This window comes from Rhinolophus sinicus, chromosome 12 (genome assembly GCF_057876585.1).
Source record: "Rhinolophus sinicus isolate RSI-liver-muscle chromosome 12, RSI-T2T, whole genome shotgun sequence".
In the NCBI taxonomy this organism is placed as follows: Eukaryota; Metazoa; Chordata; class Mammalia; order Chiroptera; family Rhinolophidae; genus Rhinolophus; species Rhinolophus sinicus.
In genome coordinates, this window is record NC_142512.1 from 46,439,514 (window position 1) to 46,466,289 (window position 26,776).

The following is a 26,776-nucleotide window of genomic DNA, read 5'->3' on the forward strand; positions in this document are numbered from 1 at the left end:
AACTGGTAAATACAGCATGTCCTCTCCTTCCACCTCGATAGGTGTGCCTGCCTGTATCAGTCACCTCAGGCTGCCATAGCAGAATGCCACAGACTGGGTGGCTTACACGGCAGAAACGCATTTTCTCACAGTCCTGGAGGCTGCGAGTCTGAGACCAAGATGCTGGCACAGTGGTTCCGGCGAGGCTTCCTGGGCTGAGGACAGCGGCCCCCTCAGCGTGTCCCGCCCGCCTCTCCCCTGAGTGGGTGCGCCCGGGTCCCTTTGTCTTCATAAGGACACCGCTTCTACCAGATGACGGCGACACCTCATGGCCTCATTCAACAGTAATTGTCTCCTTAAAAGCTCTACCTCTATATCCAGCCGCACTGGGGGTTAGGGCACAGCGCATGGACTGTGGGGGGCGTAACTCGGTCCACGGATACTTCCCAACGACCCGGAAGGCCAAGTTAGACTTCAGAATTCACAGACCCCTTCGATCCCACTCCAGTATGTGGCGACCTGGCTCCCTCCACTTCTCTTTCCAGTCCCTCTTCATCACATGTATGAAGAGCCTTGTGCACCCCGGCCTGCGTGCCCAAGCTCTGTCCCACTGTCCCCTGGGTACGGCCACCCACTGACACAGGAGTGCGTATGCCAGCAGGGTGGTGTCCCCAGGAAGGCGAGATCTTGGGAAGAGGCCCGCACAGGTCCTGGAAGGGGATTCTCAAGTCCGGTTGGCGTGTCCCTTGGGCCCTCAGACCCAAACCCTGTAAGGAGAGCTAAGGCTGAGGCAGGCCAGGGGAGAGTCTTCTAGAGTTGGGGACGGCGAACTACAGCTTGTTGGCCAAATCCAGCCTGCCTCCTGTTTGAGTATATACAGCCTGTGAGAGGAGCACGCTTCTTACATTGTTAAATGTAAAATGAAAAATGTGAAAAAGACTGCCAGCCTTTTGGCAGGAACAGTCGCTTAATTTTGCCTCTTGGCAAAACCTTAAATGTAGATTAAGACAAAGCGTAAAATATTTACTCTTTAGTCCTTGGCAGAAAGTCTGCTGATCCCAGCTCTAAAGCATACGGTAGGTCCCCGCTTTCTGGGTCCTCGGAGGCTTAGGAATCCCCACTTCCTGGGGTGCTGTGTTGAGGAGCCGTCCACTGGCCAACGCAGAGCAAAACCAGCTGCCTCCAAAGATGGATGGTCTCCAAAGGTGGCTGCAGGGCCCTCTCCCAGCCTGTGTGCCCTCTTGCAGTGTGACAATGCCACTCTTCCCACCAAGATGTGGCCTTTCTATCTCCTCCCCTAGAGTCGGGCTGGCTCTGAGACTTGCTTTGACCTACAGAATGTGGTGGAAGTGACACAATTAAGTTCGAGGTGCAGCGTGAGGGGCCTTGTGGTTTCTGTTTTTGCCCATGGATAAAACCGCGAATGATAAGAGACGAATGGAAAGATAGACCCGGAGAGGGGAGAGCGCCGGGCCTTGGCCGACAGGCGACACTCTGAAGCATCTTGGATCCTCTGGCACCAGCCGAGCCCGGGAGACGACACCTCCGGCAGCCCCCAAGTCCTGCCCGAAGTTCTGACTCACAGAACCACAGCGTTAACATGATTGTTGGTTTAAGCCATTGAGTTTTGGGGTAGTTACACAGCAACAGGTAACCGAAAGAACTGTTAAATAGTGGACAAAAAAATTATGGAGTGCCTCCTCTGAAGCAGGCCAAGCCCATTACAGGCAAAACTCCACTTTCAAAGTTGTGCTTTGAGGAAGGTACTATGATTACCCCATTTTACAGACATCACCCCAAGTCTTACAAGAGCAGAATTACAACCAGAGTTCACCTGACATGATGAAGACCGAGCCCCCTGGAATCAAACGGGACGTTCCCTTCCGGGGTGGACACTCGGTCTGCATGGGGCGAAACTACAGCGGAACTGAGTCCGTTTGGAGCCAAGTGCAGCCATTGGCCCGCTACTCTCTCTTCAAGAGCTTCTCAAACTCAGTCATCACAATCCTCCGCACGAGCCTCTCTTGGGGGGTGGGGGGTGGGGGCGGGGGCTGGTGCGAGGGGAAAGCGGGCAGGAGTCACAGCTCAGCAGACTCCTGCTCGTCTGAGGCTGCCTCTGTGGAACCGGGCGTTGTTCAGTGTTAACTGCATCCCAACAAAACCACGACTTGTGCGGATGACTGAGCCGGGAGTCCGCAACACGCTTTGTGTGTGTCAGAGCTTCCTTAGCTGGAATGAGAGCTTCCAGAACTGGGAGGTCTCACCGTCTAGTGGGTCTTTACAGATGACCTTGGGAACAGGGCACTAGGCGTACACTGAGGGGGGTATCAGTCACAGGCCGGCACTTCGGGGCAGGTGGCCCAGGACTCCAACCCCGCCACTTGTTACCTAGGAGAGGGGACAGGTCACCTCTCCACTCCACGCCTCCTTCTCCTTGTCTGTGAAACAGGGAACATACCACTTCCCTTAGAGGCCTATTGTCAGAGTTAAATGAGGTGCCACACATCAGTGTGTGGACGTGCTAGCAAGTGAGTAAAGGTTGGGAATCTCTCAAGATACCCAGCCCCTCCTCCCCTCGCTCGGGCAATTTTGCAAAGTAAAACATGAAATAGAATCCAGAAATCCTTGACCTGTTTTTACAGGATTTGCACAAATCCCCCAGTGAAGGGCCCATTCACGAAGCCACAGCCCATCTGGCTTAGACTCATCTGGGCGTCATCACAGCTCTGAAGACGAGTGAGCAGCTCATTTGCACTCCTGGAGTGAGGCATCCCCTGGGGAGCCCTGTAGCCCATACCTGCAGCCCCTCCCTCTCAGGGAGAAGGTGGCCAGCCCTGGGTTCAAAGCTCAGGTCTGCCTTGAGCTGGGGGTCGTGGGAAAAATTCACGAATCTTTTTGCACCTTGGGTTCAACATCTGAAAAATAGAGCAAATAACACCCACTTTGGAGAGCTGACTTATGGCTTAAACAAAATAAAATCAATGAGGCTCTTTGCTAGGGGTCTAGGGCACTCGCAAAGGGGCAGCTAATCTGCAAGGAGGTGGTTTGCCTGGAGGAAGAACTGGAGGGAGGGGTTAGGAGGAAGGACGGGCCGCAGCTGTTTTGTGAACCTCAGTGGCCCAAAGGGTGCTGGAGAGCAGGGCTAAACTGATTACGCTCTGAGACTGGGAGAATTACGATGCAGTTAAGGAGCTGCGGGCAGACGATAAAAGATAGGCGATAATAAGATAACCAACATCATTCCTAGAGAAGATCTGAAGAGTCACACAATTTAAGGAAGAACCCCAAAGGAAAGCCTGCTCGTGGCTCTTGATATATTTCTGGGAGGGAAAGTGGCTGCTTCCTGTGCTCCTGCGATGTCGAGTCACTGGACCGTGTGACCTTACACAGAGGGAAATGGGCCTTTGATAGAAAAAATGCCGCTCTTCGGTTTATCATACTCTCTCTAATCAGTGCTTTCCCAGCTCCTGCCTGCGCTGGCTTGGGAAGGGCCCGCGCTTCAAGCGCTGACCTTGGAGGAGACACCGCTGGTGCTGAGTGGCTTCTGTCTATCTCACTTCCCCCTTTGGTTTCCATTTGGCAAGTAATTTACTGCCCGACTGCCTGGCTGTGTGCACCACATGAGTTATTTATTATTCTCTCCTTTCTCTAGAACCCTTTCCCCAAAGACTAGGAAAAGTCTCCTGGATATCAACATCGGGGCACCTTGGGCCATCTGGGGATCCCAGGCTGATGTCCCACCAGCCTTTGGCCACTCAGGTGCTCCGGCATTGGCTGTCTTCAGCTGATGAGGTGAGGCGTGAGGCCGTCCCATGCCATCAGCCTCAGCCCAGCGGCAGCCTTGGGAATCACCCTCCTAGACCAGGCTCCAGGCTGCCCAACCTCTCAGTTCCAGAGCCTTCATCTCTGCTCTGTTTCCACATCTCCTCCACAGCTAGGCACGCAGCATACCATACCCATTCATTCCAAATCCATCTGCCTAGCCCGCACGGTTCCAGACCCTGGGCCAGGGGCTCCTCAGTAAACACAAGACAAAGATCCTGCTGGGTGGAGCTTAGTGGGAGAGACAGAGAAGAAACAAATAAATACCCGGGTGCATGACATGGCCTATCAGAGGGTGATGAGCACCTCAGAAGAAAGCAGCGCCGGGGGAAGGACAGCCAGGTAGGGACCCAAGACTCTACAGCTTCCAGGCTCTTCTGCCTCTGTGCACACCTCTCAGTCTTCTATTTCCTCCCATCCCTAATACGTGGCTCCCCCCAAATATGACCCTTGCTCCCGCACCCCCAGAAGAGAGGTCATGGATGATGGCCCATTGGCTGATTCGTACCTGTATACACTTCTCTTAACATACATTAGAGCCAACTCTGACCAATTAGGCAAATTTTACGTAAAAATGCAGACTTCTGGCTGCTGTGCCGGCAGTGCTGGGCTAGCATTCCTGTAGGGCTGGAAGGAGAAGTGAGGCCCCCCTGGGACAGGTCTCCAGCTCTCTGAACTCACCTAGCCCTCCACACTCCCAGGAGTCTGCACATCTGCTTACAGAAAGCTGGCTGGGGGCCGGCAAGGCACCCACAGACTTTTCCCCTGGTGGTTTAAGCTAAGTTGGAGGTGCCATCTGTTATTGCCAAGGGGAATCCTGCCTCAACCACCTCTCTGAACCCACGTGCCTCCCGGGCTGCAGTGGCCCATTTCTAACTGCCAGCCCCAGGCCCTCCTTGCCGGTCCCCTGTGGGCCCCCCTTTCCTCCCGAGCATGCCCAGGCACCTAGCAGGCACTTGCTGAATTCCCGATTGACGCCACGTGAGGGAGAAGGGCTCAAGTGTTGCTCCTGCACCCTTGGCTGCTGAGGGATCTGCCCCGTATTAACAGCTGGAATACAATCCCAGGCCACGGTCCGCATTACAGATGGAAAGGTCTGGCCACAAGCCAGGCCGATTCCGGTGCAGACAGATGAATGGCCATCTTCTCTCCAGAGACGTCCTAGAAAAAATGGTCTGTAATGTCCTAGCACTCATTTTTAACTGCTCTGCCCCTCGGGGAGTTTTCTCCTATCCCCGGAGATGGTACAATATGGGGAAAGGATATATGGTCTCTGGGGTCAGAATATCTTGGGTCCTAATCCCACCTTTGCCTGTTACCTAAGCTGTGTGACCTTGGGCAAGTCACTTAATGTCTGCTCATGTAGAAAATGTGACAGATCAGCAGATGTGCTCAGAGGGCTTGGTGCAGAGCAGACAGTCGCTTGCATCGTGGCTGACAGCCTTTGCGTGGGGTCTAATGCGCCCCCTGCACAGCCAGGCTGGGAGGAACGATTCCGCACAGCACATTTTCAAAAAGCGCTGCTCCCGCCACAGCAGGAGGTACGCAGAGGCCCACTGGCCAGAAGCCAACGCTTTCCCTGCTGCTTCTCTTTCTTCCAGGAAAGAGTGGGCTACGCTTGTATTCAGAATCGGATTCTTGGCTGCTTGGAGATACTTGATTTGTGACTGGGTCTTGTACACCCCGAATAACTCACTTTCAGATGGGGGTTTAAATCCAGATGAAGCTTCTGTTTGTCCTTTCAAGGACTTTCACTGACTTTCTACGTCAAAGCACAGAGAGTACCCTTAATGTCAGCTGCAGGAATTAGTTTCTGATTACTGCCTCTTGCGTGGGTGTCCATCTCAACTCCGAAATTGCATCTGTTAGTGACATTTTCCACCTTAGTCCATCTTCACCGGTTAAGGAGATGCTCCAGCATTAATCCATTTCAAGGTTTCTGAAGCAACAGCCATAAATATTTAAGCCTCTGCTTTGCCTATTAAGGAACACGCCATCTAAGATAATTATTTTGCCTCTACCTGCCAGGAAGATTTACACAGAGGACGGGATAATGGTAACCTTCGAGCAAATTCAGAAACCTTGAACCTAGATGGTCTTTCTCTACACCATAATTATTCCTGCGGCCCCATATGCCAAGTGCCTAGACCCTTATGAGAAAAATGCCATTCTTCCTGTTTGAAAACATGACTCATGTTGTACCTGGAAATGCTAATGTGTGAGTTCCTCTAGGGCAGGGGTGTCCAGACTTTTTTCAACGTTTTTCACCAAGGGCCATATGCGGTAAAATACACAAACAGCCGGGCCACTCACTCGAGGTGAAGTACGTATTGCCTCACCTGGGTTATTTAAGTAAACTAAATATATTTTTGGAATTTGCTGCGGGCCAATTAACAATGGATTGCGAGCCTCAGTTGGCCCGCGGGCCATAGTTTGGACACCCTTGCGTTAGGGGACAAACCCTAATAAAGGTGATAACATATCACCTTTGGCCACATAATTCAGAATTTAAGTTTCTAAGTAAATACGCTTACTCTGTGTTTTCATGTTGTCTAGGGATATAACAAACAAAAGAGCCCTTAACCAAAGAATATAAATTGGCTTCCCTTTTGGAATCAGGGCTACTACTGAAGGTAACATCGCATCGGGCACGTGAATCCGCATAGCGATTCTACCCAGAGCTTGTTATTGTCATCCCTAACTTGCCATTGCAGAGTCAGGGGTTCAGAGAGGTTAAGCAACTTGCCTGAGTTCCCACAGCCTGTAAATGAAAGAGTCAGGATTGCAGCTCTCGTTGGTCTGATTTCTAATTTCGTGTCTTTTCCACTGTACCGACTGCCTCTGAGATAAATGCATGGGACAATATGTTGAATACATGCTATGAAAGCTGCCAACAGCTAACATGAGAGCTCCACAAAAGGCTGGAGGTGGACCGAACTTGGAATCCATTAGTTCGCAGCACGCTGGAGCTCAGCTGGGAAAAGTGTTTCATCCACAGGTCTGTGGGTGGATAGAAAGTTGGCTACACACTGACCCGGGGTCAGAGCCCCTTCTATCATTGTCATGTAGGAAGACTCATGAAATAGGAAGACAGTGACTCAGGATGCACTGTAACTAAGACAGCCGTACGGCCAAGGCAGTGAACACACAAGCTTTGGAACCATTTTGTTTGTAACCACATCACGAAGTACATCCTTCCTAGATTAAACGCCACGATCAATTCCAACGTGGCATGTAGAGCACCAGTCACTCTGAGTTTGCTAAAAAGCCATCACTGGAATCACCTTCTGACCCAGTTTTTCCACGCAGAACATTTCCACAAGCAAGATCCCTGCTTCCCTGCCCAACAGTATTTCTTAAATTGTTCTGACCAGGACCACGGAAGAAATACTTTTCACCAGGCAACCAGCTCACAAGTCCATGTAACAAAAACAAAAGTTCCACGAAACAAGAGACACACGTACTATGTGCAGTGAGCGCTCCTCTTTTCTTTTCCTGTTTTGCTCTGTTTACTCCAGTGCAGTCTGTCTTGTAGTTATGACCCCCCACATTGCCTCAGTGACACACGAACGACTCCATACCCCATAAGGGAGCTGGGTTTGCAGCTGGAAGGCGCTGGGCTAGGAGCAAGGAGAATCGGGGTTCCTACCTCTGGGGCGATGTAATCTGGAGTCCCACAGAAGGTCCTGGTCGTGACCCCGTCCATCATGTGCTCCTTGCACATCCCAAAGTCGGCGATCTTGATGTGTCCTTCCGAATCCAGCATGACGTTATCGAGCTTCAGGTCCCTGTAAGGAAGCAGGATGGTATCAGTGTCCTTCCCAGGACAGGAGACGGTTTGCTCCGGAGCTAGTGAGACAGAAGCCTATCTGACCAGCTGCCAGTCTCAATGGCATATTCATTACAAGTCCCAGGAGAGTGGGGACCAGGAATTAGTAGTAGTATTTTTTAATCTCCAGAGCCTAATGTAGTGCCTAGGTTATAGTAGGTACTTAATAGATGCTTGTTGAATGAATGACTAACAGGCTGAACGAGCAATTCCCAGCATGGCTGTGTAGGTGAATCACCAGAGATTCCGGTCTGTGGCAGGTCTGGGGAGAGCCCAGGTGTTGGATTTGTTAGCGTCCCACACAGAGGGGTCTGACACACAACCAGGTTTGCAAACTCACAGGTGTAGACCCACCTCATTGGGTCACAGTCGTGCCCTTTCTATTCTGCCTAGTACCATCCGTCCTTTTAGTTACTCTTCACTTAGTATCGGAAAACACTCTTCTTTCTCTGGCACCAGACTTCCACTATGGCTAACAACCGGAAGAATTTAATTCTATAGCTTTTCTCTGGCCTCTCCCCAGTTCTCCATGCTCTCCTCCGGCTGAGCATCTAACAGAAATTCAGTTTCCATTGCTCTCTGACCTTCCTTCCAAAGAAAGGGCAGAGGAAGGAGCTGTCAGTGGAGAGAAAAGTATGTTTTCTTGTGGGAAGCAGAAGCGACATGAATCTTTTGAGGTCCAGAAATCAGACAATGGTTCTGATTTGCCTGGAGGCCGCCGAGAAAGGTGGGTCCCAGAGGGTCTCTGTTACCTCGGGTGTTATCAGCTCCATGTCTTAAGTTCTCATCACAGAATGACACACACCGATGCCCAGAGGTCCAGCAAAACTCCCAACTGCACTGATGGTGGCTGAGCCTCTATACGCACCTGTAAATGATTCCTCTTTTATGAAGAAAGAACAATCCAATGGAAATCTCTGCCGCATAGAATCTGCAAAAGAAAATGCTCGTCAGGTGTCTGGCTTGCTTCTTTGGACTCCTGGAGACTTTGAACCCCTCAGTTCAGGCACTGAAGAGGTGAAAGAACGTGAGACGTGGGACTACCCGAGATCTCCGAAGTCAGTCTTACCCCACACATGTCCTTCTGACCCTTCACACTTCCCTTCATCGTTTTATTACTCCAACTCCCCGTAGGAATGATACAGCCAATAAAATCGAGACGGGTTTATTACCCGCCCAGTAACAAGCACTTCTTGTCTGGGGAAGGTGGACAGATAATTTACTGTGTAAGAGAAATTCCTAATGCAATCTTTCAAAGAGTGGCTGTTAGACTATTCTATGTCAGGACTATGGGTGGAGTGAAGAAAATTTCCATTTTCCTACCCTTGAACAGAATATGTTAGCGTTCGAAAATACAATTAACCCCTGGAAGACAGAATGTAGTGTGCGATGAACTCTTTCTCTGGTTTCCTCATTCCCCCACCCGCACCACCCAAGTGCCGGGATAAATGGGCTGCACCGTGATTCATACCCGAGTTTACCCGATTAAATAATTCACAGTAAAAAGCAGTTACTGCCATCACTTCAAAATCGTGAATAGGTTAACATCTCAAACTCAGAATAAACACTGAAGGATGTTTTAAAATATGTATCGCATTTAGGAGTCTTTGAAGTCTCAGAAGCTGCAAAACTGCCTGTGCAAACATCTACCCAGGAGGCTTAAAATAGCTCATGTGTCTACACGAGCAGAGGAACCCCCTAATAGGATGGGGGGGGGGAACCTCTGAAGGCTGGTGGGAGAGGGAAGAGATGGGGGAGGGAGAAGAGATGGGATTATAGGTGACTTTTACATGACATCTCATGCTTTCCTGTGTTTTTAAAATAAAATCTGGCATCACAAATACAATTTGTGAAAGGGGACTGACAAGACACCTTTATGTTACTTTATAACACAAGGTGGCTATTCTGCTACTTGTTCTTTACAGCTCTGGCTTATCAAGCTTTATTTGACAATCTGAGCATTTTAACGCTTTATGACTAACAACATAAGAGAGCGGAGAAGGGCAGGCATTTCTGAACATTGAAAAGTAACAATGAACACAGAAAAATCGCCTTCACATTGTTTAAGCCTGCTACCGAAGGATCCCCTAGGCGGCCTTCAGTTAATCTTCCCCAGGGCAGCTCGCCTGCACAGCCCCGAAGGTCTTCAGATTTATCTTTCAGACGGAACAGCCGCTAGAGTCCTATTAACGTCTGAGGGGAATGGCATAGCTGTTTGTTTAGATGTGCTCCTGTTGAGCTTCCTGTGACCTCCTGGCCCCTGAAAAACGGGATAGTTTTTCAGATACCGAACTCTGCTCTCCAGATGGGTGATTCTCCATCCTCCCCGGCTCCATGTCTCTTTCCTGTCCTGCTGACTCTCGCATCCTGGCATCTAGGGCATGTTCCAGTGCAACCCTCCAACCAGAGCTCACAAGTCTGCCCACAAACCATCTTGTTCTTGGTGGCTGCCCCCTCCCAAACCTAAAATGGGGAGTGACCTGAAGAGATTTCTCTCTTCTCACCCCCATAAGCACCAAGTTTTCGTTTTCTCCCTCCAGAAACATTCTCAAAGATACTTAGTCCTCTTTGGCTCCAAGGACAAACCCCAATCACAGCTCCGTTCTTTCTCCTCTACGGAGATTTGTATAATACCAACCCCCTGATACCAGCGACTACACTTCCTCCCACCCTTCCCTCTCCTCCTGGCCGGAGGGCTCTGTGAAAAGTGAACCAGATGGTGTCACGCGCCCCCGCGGCCCCATCCCGCCTTCCCTGACCCTCAGCCAGGTCCTCTGCGAGGCTTATCACCCAGCGTCCTTACCCCTCCAGCCCTGTTCCCTACCCACCCCCGCCACATCTCACACATCTCTTGCACCTCTGGGTTGGGCATTCTCCGGGATGTTCTTCCCTCACTCCCTTGTTGGGGGTTTGCCCAGTGTCCTGTGCCACCTCTAAAGTCAAGGCAACGCATCACAACTGTCGAGTGACTACTCCCCTGTGAGGTCAGATGGCGAGCGAGCGAGTGCCCTGAGGGCAGGGAGCCACACAGCCCTTTCACACTCCCGTGTCTGGGGCCCTGCAAACCGTGGGTGTGCAAGCCATGTGTTCCTAAATGAGCGGCTGACCCAATGAACAAGGGTGGAATTGGGCGACCAGGGGATATTCCAGCATCTCCAATTTACGGGAAGGACACTAAACTGCTCCTTAGGAAATTTCATAGATGGACCCTGCCCTTGAATCTGACCCCCAGGAGGTTACAGCGTTCCACCCCACTTTCACATGTCACCCAGCAGACGTGCCCAGCTGGAAGTATTCTGTGTCTAAATGAAGGGACTTAAAAAAGATACTCACACTGCTTGTGGCTCCTTGAATTTCCCCACTTGCTGAATGTGGTACATGAGGTCCCCGCCGTTCACGTACTCCATGACGAAGTACAGCCGATCCTGAAGGCCAAGATTCCACACGTGAGCAGGGCTCCTCCCCGGGCACCGCGGCTCCGCTCTTTACTGACTGTGCTTTGCTTTCTCATTAGTAAAACGTGGGCCGCACTGACTGATCTGCTCAGCGGAGCCCTTCGACTCTTTTTCCCCAAGTAAAGAGTAAGTCATAAACGTGTTTGCACGAGGGCCTTGGAAAGTAGGAAGTCATTACATAACTCGGAAAGAACGTCTCTCTGTCGACGTGTCAGCCCCCTTCTGGTTACGTATGTTCCCTATGAAAGCAATGGCCTTAAAAAGTCTTCCCTTTTCTCCTACACACATAATATGTTTCTAAGTTAGGGACAGTGTGAAGAACCCACGTGGGCCTATTCTTTAATTTGAACTAGTGCGTCTGGTTTGCCATGTCTAGGGGACATGCCAGAGTAAGGTAGTAATGTGTTTAACTGGATGCTTCCGAAAAGAAATCTTGTGAATTAGGTTGGGCTTATACATTATAAACGCTCAATGACATTTACTGTGGGGGAAGGGACTGTAAATGGGGAGGCGGATCAAATGTGCTGTTGCTTCCATGAGATGCCCAAATATTGTTTTTGATGTCGGTCATTGGCATGCCCAGTGTTGGGCCTGCAAAGAGCATGCATCACAGAAGCAAACAAATCTGCATATTTATGGGGACATTACGCTGGGACAGATGGGGAGGCCCAAGGGCTTTGACCGTGAAGTAACTAACAACACAGCACGCAGCGGTAAAAGCTGACCTCTGTTCTCTTCTAGAAAACATCGCCGTTTCACAGAGGTTATTGAACATTAAAGTGTTGCACAGGGACAAAAAAAGGAAGCTGCTGCTAATAGCCAGGAAATGGTTCTGGGAGCTTCGATCTCTAGCTTCCCTGTAATAAACTCCAATTTCATCTTTATTTCTCTGCTTTGTAGCTTTTTGGAGCTTAATCAGTGTAACCAGGGTTACGGAATCCGGGCTGGGACTCAAGCCATGGTTCTCTCTTCCTAGCGTATTGCTCTTCTCTCCTCGGGGTTACTGAGAGCTGCCGGGAGCAGGGCGCTGTCCCGGCCGCCAGTGCTCGGCTAATACGCAGTAGCGGCGCCTGTCCCTGCAGGCCCACTGCCCATCCTGGTGGTGTGGCTGCACTGCCATTTTGAGATTCTAAAATCCGAGAGCATGGAAGCGTGCTTCCCAAGAGATTTTAAAGGGAGACATAAAACAGAAAGTCAATTTCTAGCCAACGGGAAGATGCAGATAGTAATAATCACAACAGTAACAATTACAGCTACTGATATGGAGTCACCTCTTAAAAGGGACACAGCTGCCTCACTGAGGTGCCATCTTGATGTTTATATTTCTTGCAGGCCACTTGCAAGCACCTTGGCCCCCAAACCAGCTGCTCAGTGCTTTGGAATTGTTTTCATCCTCTGGTTAGTTGTACCATCTGACAGGGTTCAGCAAACTTTTCCCGTAAAAGGCCAGACGGTAAACATGTTAGTCTTTGTGTGTGTCTTGCAACTAAACAATTCTGCCTTCGTAGCATGAAACAGCTGTAGATGACAGGTAAATGAATGAGCCTAGCTGTGTTCCGAAAAAAACTATTTATGACACTGATATTTGAATTTCATCTAATTTTCACGTCATGAATTATTATTATTATTATTATTATTAAACCTTTCTTAGAGCTCATGGACGGCACGGAACTGGCCATTTTGCCAACCTGTGCTGTGTGCATTAAAAAGAACACTGTTTTATGAAATCGAGTTTCCTCATGTTCCAGTGTAGTCCTTGGCAGCTGGATTCGTGGTCTTAAAGGGCGAGGACTGAGTTATTTTCTGTGTTTGGATCTCTAAGTCTTAGCACGTTGCCTGGCATGACATAAATATTTGCTGAATTAAATGGAATTAAGGCCAAGTCTGTAAGCAGGGTACATCACAGAGAGGGGACGCTCCAAATTTCCCAGTGGCACAAGACTGAGAGGTTCGGTCACCTCTGCTTGGGAGGGTAGAAACAGGGCTGAGCGGCCCCCAGGTTGTGCCTTTCTCCAGCCGTCTCCACAGGAGTCAGGTTGACTCAGACGCTGAGAGCACCTGGGTTCAGGGGCAGCCCTTGAGTACACGCTGTGTGCTGTACCCCCCTCTCCCCGGGGTCCTTACCACCGTCTGGAAGCAGGAGTGCAGCTGCGTCAGGAACGGGGGCTTGTCAAGCAGGGCCAGGACTCGCTTCTCCACCATGGTGCACTCCACGTCGTCATCCTGAATCACCACATCCTTCTTGAGGATTTTGATGGCGTACAGTTCTTCCGTGCCCTTCCTGTCCGCAAGCATCACCTGGGAGCAGACACAGGGCAACCTGAAAACTTGTAGGCATTTGTTTGGTGCTGGGGGTGGGGAGGAACCAGGGCGGGTGACAGTTCAAAGTGCATGTGATTATGTAAATGTGTGGTATCAAAATATTCGTTAAGTTCTACTTCATGGGCAAACTGACGTAGTGACGGCCGTTGCAAATTAAATTCCTCCAGCACTGCCTCATTTCTCAGCTGCCAAAATGTGTACGCTGTGCAGGCAGTTGCCACACGATGGCGCTGTTGCAGCTGCTCGAAGGAATATGCAACATGAACCTCATTCCATCTTGACTTATGCACATTTTCTAGGAGCATCCTGGCAAAAATGTGACTGATCTTTCTTAACGTCTCACCAGTCAGGAACCGAGACAATGAAAAAGGCAGGGTCGAAATCAGTTTCTGGACATATCCTGAGATTTGGGGCCAGAGAAGCCAAATGTAAATATACAGGCGGATGGCTAAAGAAACCCAGTTCAGAAGCTCTGAATTATTACATCTGCTTACTACAAGTCAACATTTAATTCTTGGTTGTGAAAATTAGTCATTCAACCCACGTTGTGAAGCACGTTGCCTGGCGTGATATAAATGTTTGCCGAATTAAACGGAATTAATGCCAAGTCTCTAAGTAGGGAGCCCCCCCAGAGAGGGGGCTCTTGCTTTGGATACCTTCTGAACACGGAAATAGTGACGCACAGTGGACCCCCCTGTAGGTTTTTGGATGTAGTTGTTTTCAATGAAATGATACATCTCAGAAATGTGTACAGAGAGAAACCTAAAGGGCCGCTCTGGAAACCTCCAGGAGAACACGATCCCAGTATGCTGTGCAAAACCCACCACTTCGCAGAGGACTTCCCTCTTACCTTCCCAAAACTCCCCTTCCCCAGCACCATGAGGAAATTGAAGTCGGTGAGTTTCACTCTGTCAAGGTTGTTGGAAAGTTGCCTCCACTCTGAAGGGCTGATTACTTTGTTACCAGCGGGGCCAAGCTTGGCTTTCTAAAGAACAAGCACACAAGTAAAAACAATCAGTCATTTTTCCCAGGGAAAAGATTGATAGAAAAGGTAACTAAGCTTGATGCCAGCTGGGAGGTGGAAGGTGGAATGGGGAGAAAAGGAACCTGAGGATGCTATACTCACCCTGAGGGCAACATTTGCAAAGTACCAAAAAATTGCCCTTACCATTCAAGAGACAACTCTTTATATATTTAATCCAAACTCAAGTCATGGGACTCTGCCAAGAGCAGGCTGGTTCTCATTCTGGGATGTAAAAGTTAACTTCCTGGGGAAACCAGTGCTTTGTGACACTTAACATAAAAGAAAGAAACGGTGTGCTGATGTTTCCTCATTTGTAGATTGTCCAATTTAAGATTAATCTGCATAAAAAAAACTTGGACCCATGCAAAAAGACAGAATAGTGCCCTCTGGTGGGATGATTTATTGCTACTTTAAAAACACAGTAAGAAGCAGTGTTTTTTGTAAGTCGAGAGTTGAGCTCATGAAAAGAAATGGTGATAAGCCTGAGACAGTTTTCACAGGAAACACACACCGCCCTTTGAGCCCGAAGAATACTTGGTCAGTGACATGTGAATTACCAAAAGGAGTTTTTATAAATTACACTCATGCCACACAAAGGCCTGGGGAGACCATGCCCTCATCATCTCTCTCATGGGGGAGTTAGAGTCTCCAGTGAAAGGTGAAAAGTAAGAGGGGGCTCAGCAGAAAAGGAGAGGCAGATGGGATCACACTGGAACATCTCAAGAGTCAGCAAAGGAGCCAGTGGAGAAAGTGGAGGAGCCTGGAGTGGTGGAGCAGCTCCCGCACAGACTGCATTTTGAAATCTGCCTGGCAGTGAGGGCGCCAGCTGCCGGACATTCAGCTGATGAAAAGGCCAGGAACCTGAGGCCATGGCCCTGGGTCACACGGCCAAGACTCTTGCTTTGGATATGTTCTCAATGACAGGCTGCACCCCTCTCCCCAATGCAGCAGATGTGGCTAAGAGCAGCTCTGAGCTTTGGAGCAGGTGCCAAGATGTCCCTCAGTGCGGTTCCCAGGAACACGCACAGGAGGCAAAGAAGGCCGTCAAGGGGCCTTATTACTCGGTCAGAACACTGGCACCATTGGGTCTTAGCTCTTGGGGGAACAGGTGGAATTGGACATTTTTTCTTTAGTAGCACAGAAGGCTTTCGAGGAATCATCCATACTCCCTCTTTGAGCAACAGCATCCCTTCACCCCACAATTACCGAGGGAGCTGCCTTGTGCCAGGCTGTTGAAGAAACTTCGCCGTAGCAGAACGCACCCCCATCCGCTGTCTCTGGATCCCCAGCCCTAACACAGAGCTTGGCACAGGGTGTGCCCTCAACATTTTGGCTGAATGAGTAAAGAAAAGAGGGCAGCCCATATTCATTAGATGCTGTGCCATGAGGCAATGCTTTTCTCTGATAAAATAACTGGTTCGTATAGGGATCCAACCTCACAGTTGAGCGCGCCCCCTGAAGCAAAGACATTATGATATGGGGAGAGATGGCCCCAACAGTTTTGCTTCAAGGCTGAAAGTATTTCGTATAGTTGTACTGTACTCCTATTGGCAGTGCATGGTGGGAAATACCTGGGAAGTTGGGGGTCTCCTGGAAACACTGACAGTCTATAAAGACAAAACCTTTACTGCAATGGTACATAAATTGGCCTCCCCTTCACAAAGGATGGAAGGCATTTTCAGACAGACTTGGGAGAAAGCGCCAGGACGTAATCATTTGGGTTCCATCAGAACTACCCTCAACTTCACGGCCAGCCCTGCCCGCCACACAGTTGTCTCCAGGAATAGTTCCAAGTTGAGAAGCTTTCTGGTTTGTCTCTAACTTTAAATGAATAATCAGGAAGTTCAAGGCTGCCACTCTACTCTGCTCTTCCGATTTATAAAGAGAGAAAACCATTACCAGAAAGAGGCACAAAGAGATTACTTTTATTTTATTGGGAACTTCACAATAATATCTGAAAATATCCAGACATGACGGACTCACTGCCCCGGGTGCTTGAAACAGGTGAAGAGCGTTTTCACCTGTGAAGTGGACTGTGGTCCTGACCAGATGTTCCTGACTCACTGGTGTCCCTAAACAGTCACTGCACCTCCAACACACTTCAACAGCACAGACAGTGCAGGAGGGGACGTGGGTTGATGGAGGCGCCGGGGCTGATGGAGGCGCCTGCCTCCAGAATAGAGATGGGGGCTTTTATACACATGCATTTACTGCCTTTATCGGGGGCCACAACCCAAGCAATAGGGGCTCTGTGAGTTTTGTGCTATAACCTTAGTATAGTTACCCGGACAAGGTATTCCCTATAGTCAGGCTAAAAGGGATGTAAATCCAAAAAAAAAAAAAAAGCATTTGAGTGCTTCTGAACCAAACTGCAATGCTCGGAAATCAACCCCGAAAGGTTTGGGAGGAAGATGGGCAAAGGAGACTCCTGTTCCCAGGACGTGAGGCCGGATAGAGCACCAGAGCAGCGAGGGGGTCTGTATAGTTACCCCGCCAATGAGAGTGGCTTTCCTTCCACGTTTCCCTGCAGAATACGCTTCCGAAGCCATTTTCACGCTGCCCCCTGCAGGCCTTGCAGCCACCTCCAATACTGAGTTTTCAAACGCAGCTCTTCCGTGGTCAAGAATTCCATGATAGCAAGATCTCCGTGGTCTGGGCCTGACTTGGGGCAAGTCCCTCTGTCAACCTGGGTCTAAAGGGGGCCTGTGGGCAGGGAAGGCCCAGGGACCCCAGGAGGCTGGCTCCACAGCTGGGGCCTTGGCCTCCAGGCCACTCTCAGCGCCACCTCTTCTTGCCAGTTCCCACCTTTCCTTGGCTCACGGCTCCCTTCCGAGCTGCCTGAGTGCAGTCTTGCTGGGGACTGCCTGCAATGTGCCCCTGACCTTGACCTTGGCCTGGCTGACTTTTGCCCCTCCTCCAGGTTCCAGCTCACGTGCTATTCCTTCAGTTAACCCCTTCTCCCAAATTCCCTGCTATTCTCCCTCACAACTCCTGGTCTTTTCTTTTTCAGATGCAACTTGTAAATATTTATTTATGGTGTGTTTATTTGTTTAATGCCTCTTTCAACCTCACTGTCAGCAGGTAATGCCAAATCTACCTTCAGATTTGTCCAGAATCTGCCCTTTACTCAGGGTCTCCACTTTCACTACCTCTGTGGCTGAGGTGGCCCCAATTCAGTGACCTTCTTTTGTTTGCTGTGTCCTGGCTTGTACCCTGCCCCCTTCCCCTGGAGGAATCCTGTTCAGTGGGACCCTGCCCTGGTCCCCTGGACCCCGGGCTTCCCATCTGGCAGAGAAACGAGGCCGAGTCCTCACAACGGATGAGGAGGAGACAGACTCTCAGCTGGGCTCTGTCTCTGGCCTTAGCACCACCACTCCCTGGCCCTCCGTCCCAGCCACGCCAGCCTTGCTCCTGCCTCTGGTCTTTGGTGGCCCTTCCCATAGGGACCATGTTGTCCATTCACCCACAAAATCCAACTCACGCAATGCCTCTCAGTTTCCCTGCTGCCTCCTCTGAACTGCCATTTCCAACCCGTGTAGACACTGTCTGTGCCCGCCCACATGCCCTGAGCTTTCGGCCTGCACACCTGTGCCCCTGAGGCCATCTGAGGGTTCTATTCCAGCCTCTCCTGCACGGCCTGCCCCACAGTAACTTCCGCAGGACCCCTCAGTGTGCCCACCATGGTAACCAGCTGGAGACCCAGCACGCCCTTAGCTGGCTTCCTTTCCACCCTGAGTCACACTCCGATTCCCTCTTGGGATCCCTTCCCAAATGAATACCTTGCTCTCAAAACACTGTGGCAGAACTGGCTTCCGGGGAAGCTGAACAAACACACATACCTTATTCCTGGATTTACTGCCTTTATCGGGGGCCACAGCCCAAGCAGCCAGACTGAACTCCTGGAAGGTAGGGACCACCTCACTGATCTTTGTAATCCTTAGACCAAGCACTGCACCGGGCTCATAATTACACACTCACTGAATACTTTGTTCACTTATTCATTCAAAAACATATGTCCTCATTAAATACTAGGACTGACAGAATTCGAAGAGACCAAATCATAAAATCAAAATCATATTTGCAGCCAGTACTGGACAGACTGATGACAGATGTTAATACAGAAAAGCAGTTGTTACCTGGGAGGGCCTTTCAGAGAATTGCTCCTGAGCTCTGCAAGTGGGTGTTTATGTGTCACGGGAACTCCTTCCCTCAAGCAGTCACTCGTCACACTGGGACACCACCCAGGAGTGCGTGAAGGAGGCCCTGCCTTTGGGGGCCACACAGTAACCCGCCCCCCAAGAGGCCACGCCAGACTGGAGGTGGGGTGGCAAGGGGTACTCCCCCGATGAGGGGTCCTGCCTGCCCCAGGCCCAGCTGGGGTCTCTGACTGAAGAGCAATGGTGGCGGAGCCTCTAAGCTGACCATTTCTTTCTTGGAGCTTTTTAAGGAGTTGTTTGGCAACAGGTCTCCCAGCAGGGCAGAGACCTGCCCCTCCCAGCTTGCATATTTGTTGACATAATTCTGGTTGTCACACATGTAACTCAGATTTCACCAGGAGGACACATAAAATCAGTATATTTGGAGGATAAAGCTGAAGCCGATAGCCTAACCACAGAGATTTCAGCAAACTCACGGAGGCACCAGAATCAGCGCGCTGACGTCCGTTCCTAGAGCGATGCAAACACTACCCCCCACCCCACCCCATAGTACCGCCGAGGTTCGGGGTTTGTGAGCAGATGGGGCTGGAACCACAGAGGAGGAAGAGGAGCGGGATGTCCCCTGAGATTCAGAGCAGAGAGAACATCGGCTGGGGCGCATATTAGCCCGCTGGGAACACTGCTGGCTGAACAATCCCAAATCTTCCGTTTCATCCCACTGGTCGGCACTAGTCACATACAGAAAGTGGGTGGAGGTTCAGGCTTGGAGCCGTCGTCGAGGGCATAGGCGCTGAGGCTGCGGGCATAGCACCCTCCCACGAAGCCCTCCTGCACCCCCTGCAGGTGGGATGCCCTCTCAGCTCTGACCATGTCTGTTGACGTCTGCAGAGCGCAGCGGCCGAGCGCTCCGGGTGTGAATCCCGACCTTGCCACACACACTGTCTGACTGTGGCCACGGACAAGTCCCTCTCTGGTCCTTCATCTGTAAGATGGCAGATCTGGCGGCTGCTCTTGTCACCGGGCGCTTGGGACGAGTCGGTATGAGAAAGCTGGCACAGGAACTGGCCCCCGGCGAGGGCTCAGGGCTCGGTACCTGTTACTACTTTCCCTGCTCTGCTCGGTTTTCTCATGAGGGCCTAGCGGCACCCTGGCCCTGCGTTCAGCACACATTTGTTGTTGAACAAACATGGGTCCTCATGTGCCTTAGAACATTTGTTTGTTTATTCCACAAATACCTGTCAAGTCCCAGCCATGGGGAGACCCGGTCAACACGAAGTAGCCTCTCCTCTGAGGCCTGTGCAGCCCAAGGTACCGTGGTCCACACTCCGCTACTCAAAGTGTGGTTTGCGACATCACGTGGGGACTTGTCATAAACGCTGACTCTCGGGCCCCATCCCACTTCTACTCAATCAGAACAAGCTTTTTCCTAACAAGACCCCAAAGGGATTCCCGTGCACGTGTAAGTTGGAGATGTACTGGTCTGAGACATTCTGAATATTCCTCCAAGTGCAAACATCCCCCTCAGAGTCAATGATCCCAAGACCCTTTGCACCTTCAACAAACTTCAACTGTCATATAAAATCAATGGCATCTCTGGGAAGAGCCCCCGGTTTGGATTCCAAAGAGTTTGGATCAAATCTCAGCCTCACTCACATTTGCTGTGTGACTCTGGGTAGTTACACTGCCTCTCTGAGCCTCAGCCTCCTCATCTGTAACTCGGTGGTAATAAGACCTCCATATCCCCGGGCTACACTGAAGGTGAAATGAGGGATGCTTTGCGAAAGCCCCCCGGAAAGCGCCTCCCATCACACCCTTCGCTCTGTCTTCTTTCCTTTGCTTCTCCCCCAGACTCCTCGCATACCTGTTCCCTGACTGTGGAATGAAGGCCTCTGTGAGCCACTGCGGGTCACCTGGCTCAGGGTTTTGCCTGGCTGACTCACAGACCAGAAACCCTATGGCCCACGGTTATATGTCGACCTGCACACAGGCTCTGCAGGAGCTTGGGACCCATCGGGAGGACGATGCACGTCCCTGGGGGCTTCCAGGCTCCAGTGCCCCTGGGGGGTGGGGCAGGAGAGGAACCGGGAAGGAGCTCCAGCTGCTCACCCTGATTTCGGAGCATCTTCTGTAGCCCCCTTAGGGGCGAGGACTGAAGGAAAACACCCTGACTTATTAAAATGGCATAGAAAGTTTTAAAAGACAAAATGAAAATGAAGACTATGATATGTAGTGTTGCAAAATAGAATCCAGTGACTAAATGCTGAAGACTTAGCATGTTTTTAAAATAAAAAATTAGACTAAAACTCAGCATGGCTTACTGGCTATGACGCAACAACTCAGAATCCAGGATTTTGTGTTTCCTTGAAAGAGGGCACATTAGCATTAGGTCAAGCCTGGCATCGTGATGCCAACTGGATTACCAGGTTGTGAGAATAGGCAGTGTTCCCTCCCCATCGGAAAAGTCACTCATAGTCGACGTGCGTCTCATTTTATACAAGAGCTGTTCTTGAAAAGTCATAACAGTTTGCAATCATTGAAGGTGTTCTCAAGTTAAAGGATTCCTAGGGTGGCATTTCTGTAGAGCGCCTCATGCAAAGTTAATTTGAATATTGCAAATACACACTCTTGGAGGTGGGGGCGAAGGCGTGCCATGTGTGTGACACCTGTGTCTGAGGGCTGTCTGTGTGGACTGTGAGAGGCTCTCCACATTCCGCTCACTAATGGGGCTTTTCAAATTCAAATCGAGAGGTGGCCATGCCAGACTACAATGCCCTGTGTCTATGAGGGATCAGATTGCGGGAGACACTCATTTTCTAGTCGGTTGCACCATTTGCAACTGCTGAGATGTGCCCATCTGACCTACAGTGACGGCAATTCCAAGTGGTTTGACCTAATACCGTACACACTCAGCACTGTTTGCATTCTGTATCATGATCATATGTTAGCTTTGGTTATGTGGGAAAACAGACAGAATAAAGACACGGGAGGAAGTGCAGTCACCGATCGCGGGCCCCTAATACAATGGCACCCGGCCTAGCAAGCACTTCTGAGAGGTGCTGACTTGTCTGCAGTAGGAACCCAGACCCAAAGATGCATCTTCAATAAGAATGATGCAGAGACTTAAAAATAATTCCGAGTCTCCCAGTGGGTCCAGCCGATAATGACGGAACCTTTGGATGACTCTGAAGCACGCTGTGCTGTTTCACTCCACTCCACTGTAACTGTGTCCCTTCATACCCATTTTGTGACTATGTGTTCAGTACTAGCATATGTCCTAGCCTAATAGAAACCATGGCTTTGAAGAATATGTTTTTCAAAGATGTTTGCAAAGCGTAGAGAGATGAACCTCACAACAACAGAAGGTTCTTTCTGCTTCTAAGATTCCGAGGGTAGACAGGCCAATGGTGACCGACTGCAGGAGCAAATGAAGAATTGTGGATTTCTTTCACACCTTTTCTTCTACCATGAAAATGTTCCATATCCAGGGCTTATGGGAACAAACAGTGACAACACCAGAACAGATGGTGTTTCAGTGCTGCTCCACCGGCCACAGAAATAGCCAGGCCATATATAACCAAGGACCTCAGAACGGCATCTAACATGGAAGGTAACTATGTTTCACCTGTACCCACTGCAACATTAGTTAAATCAAGTGGCATGCAGAGAAGAAAGTCCCAAAGGAACCGGGGAGGCGTTTGAATGGTTCCATGTATGGAGTACAGCCTGTGCACACGGCATCGATTACCTCCCACTCAGTAACCAGGCGACGGGGTTAAGATAATACTACCTAATGAGCATCGACGTCCCCTGGGCAGTACAGCCGGGGTAAATAAAATGCCCGCGGTTCTCTGGCTAAATAATTTGTCATCTTCTGGAACATGCCGAGCGTGCTTACTGCCTGAGGGCCTTTGCACTTTCTGCTTCCTCTGACCCAGACACAGGATGCTTTCCAGTGTCTGCACAGGGGATGATTCAACCCCGAGCTTCCCCAGCGCTCTATTCAACCCTGTTGTCCCCTTCCGGTGGTGTGCATTCCCTCACACTCTTCTCACGGCCTATTATGTATTCCTCTTTCTCCCTCCACTGGAAGTGAAGGGACCTCATCTGTTCAGTTCACTGATGTGTCTCCAGGAGAGTATGGGGTATGGCGGTCCTCAAATGCTTTTAGAATGAATGGAAAAATGTGTTCATGGGGAAGGCAATGACTTCTAATATACAACTTTTTAAAAAGCAGAGTTATTGCTTTTAAATAATTTCTATAACAATGCTTCTTCTTGCTATAAAAGTATTACATGTTCATTTTAGAAAATATAACAGGTATGGATAAGTAAACAAAGAAAACAATTTAAGATATCCATAATTTTATCACCTAGAGATAATCATTGTTAACATTGTAGTGAGTAATCTTCTAATTCTTTTAGTTTCTTTGTTTCCTTCTCTGACCAATGTAGAATTATATTGTTTCCCCTTCATATGATATAAACTGTTTATGTCATAAGCACTCTTCTTGATTTTAGTGACTGCATAATGCCCCACTGTGTGGCTCTACTGCAGTTGATTTAACCATTCCCCTACTGTTGGACACCTAGGTTGTTCCAAGTTTTCAGTTTTTGAATACATGCAGATAAATAGTTTTGTATTCCAATCTCTATGCACATCCCCCTTCTCCCCAGGATGTGGAGTTCCTGATGTGGAACTGCCAGGTTGAGAGGCATAGATATTGCAAAGGCTGGTGCATGAGGCCAGACATTTTAATCTGACCATGCAGTCAATGAGAAAAGGGAGACACCCAAAGAACCATGGCAGCCTGACACCTTAAGGCAGGCTCTTGGTTTCTTTTAGGTCCTGTGTCTAATTTCATGGTTGGAATTTCTAACAGTACTTCTCTTTCAGATTTGGCAATCCAATCTGCAACTGTAACCTGGAGGCATGGGGCCAGGTGATGCCTCCCATACACCTGTGTTAGCACCTGCCGACTGGATTTTCTCTGGAGTCGGGACTCACAGGTGAACAGCAAATCACAACTCTGCATCATTCATTCTCCTGCTGGCAACTGCAGGGGTGGGGGGGAGAGGGTCTCAGAACCACAGACTGTCAGCCACAAGAGGTCCTTGGGAAGATCAGACCTGCCTTTGGTACAGGTGAAGACACTGAGAACTAACTCACTACCTACAGCCACTGAGCAGGGTCGGGAAGTCAAAGGATGCTATTTCCTCTACATCAATCCTGAAACAGGACCCTGGACCACCCTGCAGAGGGTCATTCCCTGTGCTAATCGCTGCTCCACTTGGGATGTAATCTTTAACCAAAAGCACAAGGGCGACCGAGCTTTCAGCATTTGAAGGGAAGTGGAGATAAGCTAATCAAAGCCGCCCATCTCACAGATGAGGAAACTGAGGCCCAGGGGTGCTAAGTGATGAGACTAAATCAATGTTCCTACCTGGGCTCTGAATCCAGAGCTCTGGTGTTTGAATTCAGTGCTCATCCTCCTCTACCAAGGGGAGGCCAATGTAAAGGGACAGATAATAAATATTTCGGTCTTTGCACGCCAAACACTGTCTCTGTCATAACCCCCCAGCGCTGCCATTGGAGTGTGAAAGCTACAGGAATGAATGAGTGGGCATGGCTGAGTCACAAAATCAGGTAGCAGCCAGAATTTTGCCTGTGGCCTGCAGCTTGCCTGCCCTTGCCCTGTATCAGGCAGGTTCTCAAATCATTAATCCTCGTTTGCAGTTAGATTTCAATAAGACATCTGCATCTCATGGCTAACTTACCAGAACAGCAACAATTAAGAACCCAGAATGCACTTCAGTGAAATTATTCCTCAGTCTCCTCCGCGAGGCGTAATATGCTAACTAGCACAGGAAAAAGCTGTCTTGCAGCCAAACAACTTGGTGAGTGAAGTACTCACTGGAGCAGAAATTTAAGGGAAATCTCATTAAATCGTTTTCTTAATGAGAAATATTTTTATGGACACATCCACTTAGGCTGGTGCCACTGTTGAAACAAATTCACAGGAAGCCAGCAGGCCTCTGTTGTCATGGCAACTGAGTCTTACTCTAAGGTGAAACGTGGGACCCGGTGACATATCAGCACCTTGCCCAATGGAAAACACAGAATGCTTTGTTCTTTGTGTACTGAGTATCACACACCTCTAGTACCCTGCTGTGTTGTTTTCTTCCCAGCCAACCTAGCTTCCCCCCATCTTCCAGAGCTGTCCCGTGACTGCAGACACAGGTCTTTGGCTGGCTAATTGTCACTACCAGACTGAAGTAGTGCTACTTGTCTGACCTGCTAATCAGGTTCTCGGAAGGCCGTTGTCCTTAGTTCTGCCCAGGTGCTAAGAGTCTTAGGACTTGTGTGAGGATACTGGGACCAAAAGCTTACCCTTTCTAAGTCTCTCACCTGAAGAACGATGGTCTTTCTCTCACCAGGGAGTTGCCGGCACATATTTATCCCATGCCCACCTTAGAGAAAGACCTGGTGAGCCCAGATGGCCATGGCACCTTACCGTTAGAGTACTTTGGGCACTTGAGTAATTGTTTGAACCCTACGTTCTTTTTGTGCTAGGAACCTTTCCTTGTTTGGGATTACCACCACGCTGGCTTTATGAGTTGGCTGTGGTGGGAGGTCTTCTCTACGCTAAGAAAGCAGAGTGGATAGGAAATGTGCTGGGGCCTGTGCAGGCCACCATAGTCTGCAGGAGCCACACACACCTAGAGAAACCCCGATGAGTCCCTAAAACCACAGAGCAATTGGGAGCATAAAGAACTAATCCCCCCTTCACATTCAGCAGAAAGTACAGAGCCAGGCACAAGTTCACTGCTATCCTCTGTGTGCAGGTTTCCATGGCACCTTTTATTTGCAAATCTTTACTGCCCTCTTGTGGTACTTACAGAACCGACTGCATTTTGACTGGGACCTTTTAGCAGAAATATGCCTAAGGTTCACAAGGCTGGCGCACAGAGAAAAGTGCCCCTAAGTGCTGCAAAATGGCACAAACAAGACACAGATTCTATCTTTCCCGCTGTGCCTTTATCAAAGATGACTCACTCTCTCATGTGAGACACGGGCCTTTGTATAATGCCAACAGATTCGTACTGACGCCAGAGGTGTGTTTTAGGATCGCCGGGTGCTTTCTTTCTAGAAAACAAACCCCCCCACCAGTTCTAGACATCTGTGTCTCCTCAATCTCTTCCCAAACCTCCGGCTGGGCCCAGACTTTGCAAGTCACAGACGCAAGAAGTGGGAAAAGGGAAGCAATGAGGGCTCCCAGGGGCCCTGCTGTGGTCTGAGAGAGCCACTGGGTTTGTCTTCAAGGCAGAAACACAGGGCAATCTGGGAAATAATGAGAAATGATGATAGATAGTCACATGAGGGCAGAATTCAATAAAAAAAGCCACCACTGGGGCATTTCAATTGGAGCTAAATGATCACAGAATGGCAGCTTCTAGATTTAAAGGACAACAACAACAAAAGCCATAACTGGCAATAAAGGCTGAACCCTTGGGGAACGTTGCAGACACTTCTTTCCACTGTCATGTAACTGCTGCGGGAAGGAGGGCAGGACTGGGTACCCAGCAAAAGCCACTCCAACCTTCAGCCACATGGAAGTAAAAGCAAAACCTACAGTCCTTTCCCTAAAATTCGGGATACGCTCGCTCAATCACTCAATTAAATTAAAAATTTTTTTTTTAAATAAAATGTCTCTCATAGCAGCAAGCATTTTGAAAGCAGGGCCGATGGCAACTAAATTTAGCACAAAATTTCCATAATCGTTGATTTCATCTTATCTTCAATGAGTGTTTTTTAACCACACCAGTTTTTAAAAACAAGGGACCTAATTATAGTTCAGTGAGACACCTGCTTTCAAGGCTGGCAGCAGCTGCACTGTTCTGGGCTGTTCTCTGGGTCCCTGTGGCAGTCGGTTGGCAGGGAAGCTTAGAGGGGGCCCCTCCACTGGCGAAGAGCATGGGAGACTGAACCCACCAGAAGTGGGCTGGAACACCCGGTGTGGTAATATGGACTTTACCAAGGCCTCGGTTTCTTCACCTGTAAAATGGACTACAAGTCCCTGCCTCCTGCGTGGGGAGCCTTTCCTTCCTATGGTGACGGGTTAAATCAGAGCTTCAGAGCTCAGGAGCTGCTTCCAGGCTGGGGCATCAGAGGCGAGATTCCTCCAGAAAGT

General features: G+C 49.6%; 1 protein-coding gene across 3 annotated transcripts in view; it reads right to left on the minus strand.

The window, feature by feature from the left end:
- The window catches only part of PRKCA (protein kinase C alpha), a 376,298-nt gene that overhangs the window by 37,248 nt on the left and 312,274 nt on the right, over positions 1–26,776 (minus strand). For all 3 annotated transcript variants that reach the window (XM_019732863.3, XM_088802330.1, XM_088802331.1), the window contains 5 exons: positions 14,258–14,392; positions 13,210–13,383; positions 10,964–11,055; positions 8,499–8,561; positions 7,451–7,589 (listed from right to left, as the gene is read on the minus strand). In XM_019732863.3, the coding sequence (XP_019588422.1) occupies positions 7,451–7,589; positions 8,499–8,561; positions 10,964–11,055; positions 13,210–13,383; positions 14,258–14,392 (603 nt within the window). The remainder of the gene's footprint in view (positions 1–7,450; positions 7,590–8,498; positions 8,562–10,963; positions 11,056–13,209; positions 13,384–14,257; positions 14,393–26,776) is intronic.